The sequence below is a fragment of the Helicoverpa armigera genome, chromosome 13, assembly GCF_030705265.1.
Source record: "Helicoverpa armigera isolate CAAS_96S chromosome 13, ASM3070526v1, whole genome shotgun sequence".
NCBI lineage: Eukaryota > Metazoa > Arthropoda > Insecta > Lepidoptera > Noctuidae > Helicoverpa > Helicoverpa armigera.
This window is the reverse complement of record NC_087132.1, coordinates 8,399,922-8,403,871: the sequence shown is the minus strand read 5'-3', so window position 1 is coordinate 8,403,871 and position 3,950 is coordinate 8,399,922. Positions and strand designations below refer to the sequence as shown.

The 3,950-nt window shown below is 36.3% G+C and overlaps 1 protein-coding gene across 1 annotated transcript; it reads right to left on the bottom strand.

Moving 5' to 3' along the window:
• Nucleotides 1-868: 868 nt before the first annotated feature.
• On the bottom strand, nucleotides 869-2,418 carry LOC110370746 (zinc finger CCHC domain-containing protein 24). Its single transcript, XM_021326674.3, has 3 exons — nucleotides 2,277-2,418; nucleotides 1,662-1,802; nucleotides 869-1,088 (listed from the first exon to the last, which is right to left on the bottom strand). Exons 1-3 carry the CDS (start codon nucleotides 2,280-2,282, stop codon nucleotides 972-974), a joined length of 264 nt encoding a protein of 87 aa, XP_021182349.2. The 5' UTR covers nucleotides 2,283-2,418; the 3' UTR covers nucleotides 869-971.
• Between the last annotated feature and the right edge of the window lie 1,532 nt (nucleotides 2,419-3,950).

Genomic DNA, 3,950 nt, shown 5'->3' with positions numbered 1-3,950 from the left:
TTAAGAAAAACGGAAGTTTATTTTATCGGTGAACTTGAGCCGTAGGTATTGCTTCTTTAAAATTCATATATGTAAGTACCAAGAATTATTTGTATGTCTATTTGCCAAACGAGTTTAAATTAGTTTACAAGTCCCCCGTTCTTTGAGTTGGGGTCACCACATTGGGGACCACATCTTCGTCTTATGCAGGGGTCAAGAATAATTGCAATCCTAGAACCGACGTCTGCGGTTAAAGTACCAGCAGATATTAATTAGTTGAAACCCTTATCTTTGTGTTTTGATATCGCTCGTGACTTTGTATTTTAGTAGCTTAAGCCAAGTTTAGAACGACAGAAATGAGTTTGCTGTGTTGATTTACACAGTTGGCTTCTAATAGAGCTACGATAAATGTCACATCACTGCTTTCTATACAGTCACTTAATGCTATAAGTATACATATGTATAGGTATACTACAGGTCAAAGAAAAGACAGTAGCTTTGACACATGTTTTATTACTTAAAATTATTGTAGCTACCAACAATTCGTTTTCTTTTTTGGAGGACTGAGAGCAATTATTTTATAAGTGTTAAAACTTGCTGCAATTCGTTAGTTTATTTAATACTTAGAAAATATTATTTTAATTTAACACTTATAAATCCGTAATTTGCACTTTCTCCGCTTTCGTTATAAAAAAATTTCCAATGCGAGAATGAAGGGGTGAAATTTTTAAAAATCCATGAAACCAGCCCTTTCAAGATGTTTGGAGATAAAAACTTACTTAATACCTATAATTATGAATAACAACAACTGGTTTCCGATTATCACATGCAATTTTTAACCCTAATTACGCCGTAAGAGTAAGGATGCGTTTAAACCAAACGAACTAACGATCATTCTACCCTTAATTGTTTTATGATTCCTTTAGTGAAATACAAAATAACGGTCTGACGCGTTCAGTTAAAAAAAAGCCCAGCAAAAAATACTCTCTAGTTTAGTAATAGGTGTCTCTGCAATATCTTCCCAGAGCTTTGCATTTTTCGCAGAGATCTTGTGGATGTCTCTTGTTCGGATCACTCTTGTCCAAGCCATCCGGCTTCAGGAGAGGTCTCTGAAAGGAAAAAACTAATTCATAGATAATGTTGACATCTGAACGAAGGAAAAAGAAAGATTCCTTTTCTTTTTTTATTTCTTCTCTGTCGTGAGGAGTTCGTAGTGGCTTTAACAGCCGACGTATGGATATGCGATCAGGATTTATATACCCTTGCAGTTCCTTCAATAATTTATCGGTATCTCTGATTATTAATTATCTAGAAAGAGTAATTTTACTATACGTTGACAATAACATCGAGAACAAGAGCACCTATGTATGGAGTTTCTTGGCAAGTCTTATCAAATAATAATAACCATCAAGACCTACTTAAAATCGGATCGGACCAATATGAGGCCTACGAAGCCTTATGAAAAAATAACGCTGGAATGTGTTTTGAGATGCATAAGTACTGAGATACCGCGGCCCTGGTACATAAAAGGCCTATGACGGAACACGACGGTTTGTCAGTAAGAGTCTGACACTCCCTCACCGCTGCTAACCCACAGCGGGAGGGATCATTTGATGATTTTAAAAAAAAGGTGCATAAGTACTTATTACACTATGCTTGGTATGTACATAAATATATCGTACCTGTTTATGAGGCATAACGTTAATCTTGCACTGAGTGCACTCCTGACCGTAATTTGCCCAGGAGTTAGCACTCATCCAACCCCTTTTACATTTCGGACACCTGTACTCCCCGAAGCATCGTCCTTTGCCTTTGTAAGGAGTCTGAAATTAGTAAATTAATATATAATTAGAATAAAGAAGACGCTCAAAGTCACACCAGTCGATCGACTGAAGGCAAAGCCGAGTTGGGGCAGTCGGCCCGTGGATAACCGTATCGAATTACCTCTAGATGGTATAATTTCATTCTAACCTTATGTAATGAGGCTCGGAATTATTTACAAACGTCATTAAGTCTGCCGAGAACTATCCAAATATGTATCTGTGACCCATTAACTGGACTTTAAAGGAGTAAGAAGTTTTGCGCTGCGGCTGTTGTAATTATAAACATAACCTAGTCACCCACTATTTCAGTATTTTTCTGCCCTGCCCCAGCACAAAAGCGTTCGGTATAACCAAGTACCCATATAGGACTAATAAAAAGTCATTTAGGACATAATCAATACCCATATAAAAAGGGTTATACAATGTTTACATTACTTCTAAATAAACAAAACAAACTTCACATTGGCTACTCACCGACATTTTTCACCCAAAATCGACTGAAGATAGGCAAAATCAAATATGAGAACACAGTGTACTAATTGTCACCACACCTACTTGCCACCAGGTCCCAAAAGATATAATAGAACAACCCAGAACGACTGTCTTTTATACGGACGTTTAATAGTAGGGACGTGGTTTTGTGATGGAACTAATACTTTAATCACTGTTACTCATTCACTAATCACTGATACATTAGTGCGTACCGATGCGACTATTGTTAATAATCTTTTGTGCTATCAGACAGATATTTGTTTTTCATTACGTTTATCTAAACGAGGTTCTTTTTAAAGCATCGCCCGCTTAAAACTCGAACTGAATAGTATTAGGAACGTAGTGGAAGCGTTCCAAATATTAGTAGTGACGGTTCCATTATAACCGTTATCCATGGAACGTATTCGATAAACGCATGCACTAGTACACATTTTGCGGGGAAGTCCCCGATCGCTTGGTACAATAACCAGTGCTATTTTTGTATGCAAACTTCATATCTTTAGCATGATTGCATGAATAGGTATATGTTTTGTAGGTTATTAATTCAGTTTATTAAACCAAACAATAAACCTAATGTTTTATTGTGTTTTGAGATTTATTTAAAAAGGTTTCCAGTACTTTTAGTTTGAACTTGGTAAGGTTTCAAAAATATAAAAATATATTCCCTCTTTAGAACAAACTCTTCCGATTTTCCGGATGTCAGCTTATTCGTCTGCTCGATTGCGCCTGCATACCTACATACTCATTAATAAACAAGCAAATTTTGTTATTTTAACGATAAGACAATAAAGATATGTGATACTATCGACTGATGGCTATAAATTATTATAATTTATTTTTCATTCTAATATTTTTGTACAAGTTCTTGAAAATCTAAAAGGATATATTTTCACGTACCTATGTTTAAATAAGTCAGAACAAAAACCTTGTAGCAGCTTAATAAATTCTTAGAAGGGGAATCTCATCGTAAACGATATCCGAAAGTATCGAATAGCGATGTCATTTTATCGATATATCGATACTAGTGCTCGAGTAAATTGAATGCTAGCTATGTACAAAGCCGTATCACTTGTGTGCTACCAACTTCAATATAAAACTACAAAATAAAAACACTTGACTATCTTAAAGGATTTCTGTGTTGTAGAAAGATTTTCTATAATCACAATTTAATGTAAAGTTTTCGTTGGTATGCTTATTTCAGTTAAAATACTGTTCTATGTCATAATTGCTGTCGTTTTTCGGACTGTCATAGTGCGTGACTTTTCTCAGGCATTAGGGGACCGATTTGAAATCCAAGTGCGTGGAGTAGTTCCCATAGGGCATGCGTGTAACCTAGAGAAAGTACTAGTAGTAGGATATAAACAAATGTATCTTCATCAAGGGTAAAATACAATTGACCAGTAATATTTTTTTCGATTCCCTCGACAAAATGCAATATCCTCTCTCAACTCTAAGCCATTGTATTACACTCGTCATATGCTTCAAATTGCATTGCCGGCTTTTACGGGCTACGTAAATGGCGCCAATTCCTAGGTACAGTCGGGTATAGTCGGGAACAATCGGGTACTGTCGGCTGAGTGACGTGGCATTCCGCCAAGCGGCTAACTGGGTAATCCCTATGCTCCTACCAAACTTCCAGCCCTACGCCCTTCATAT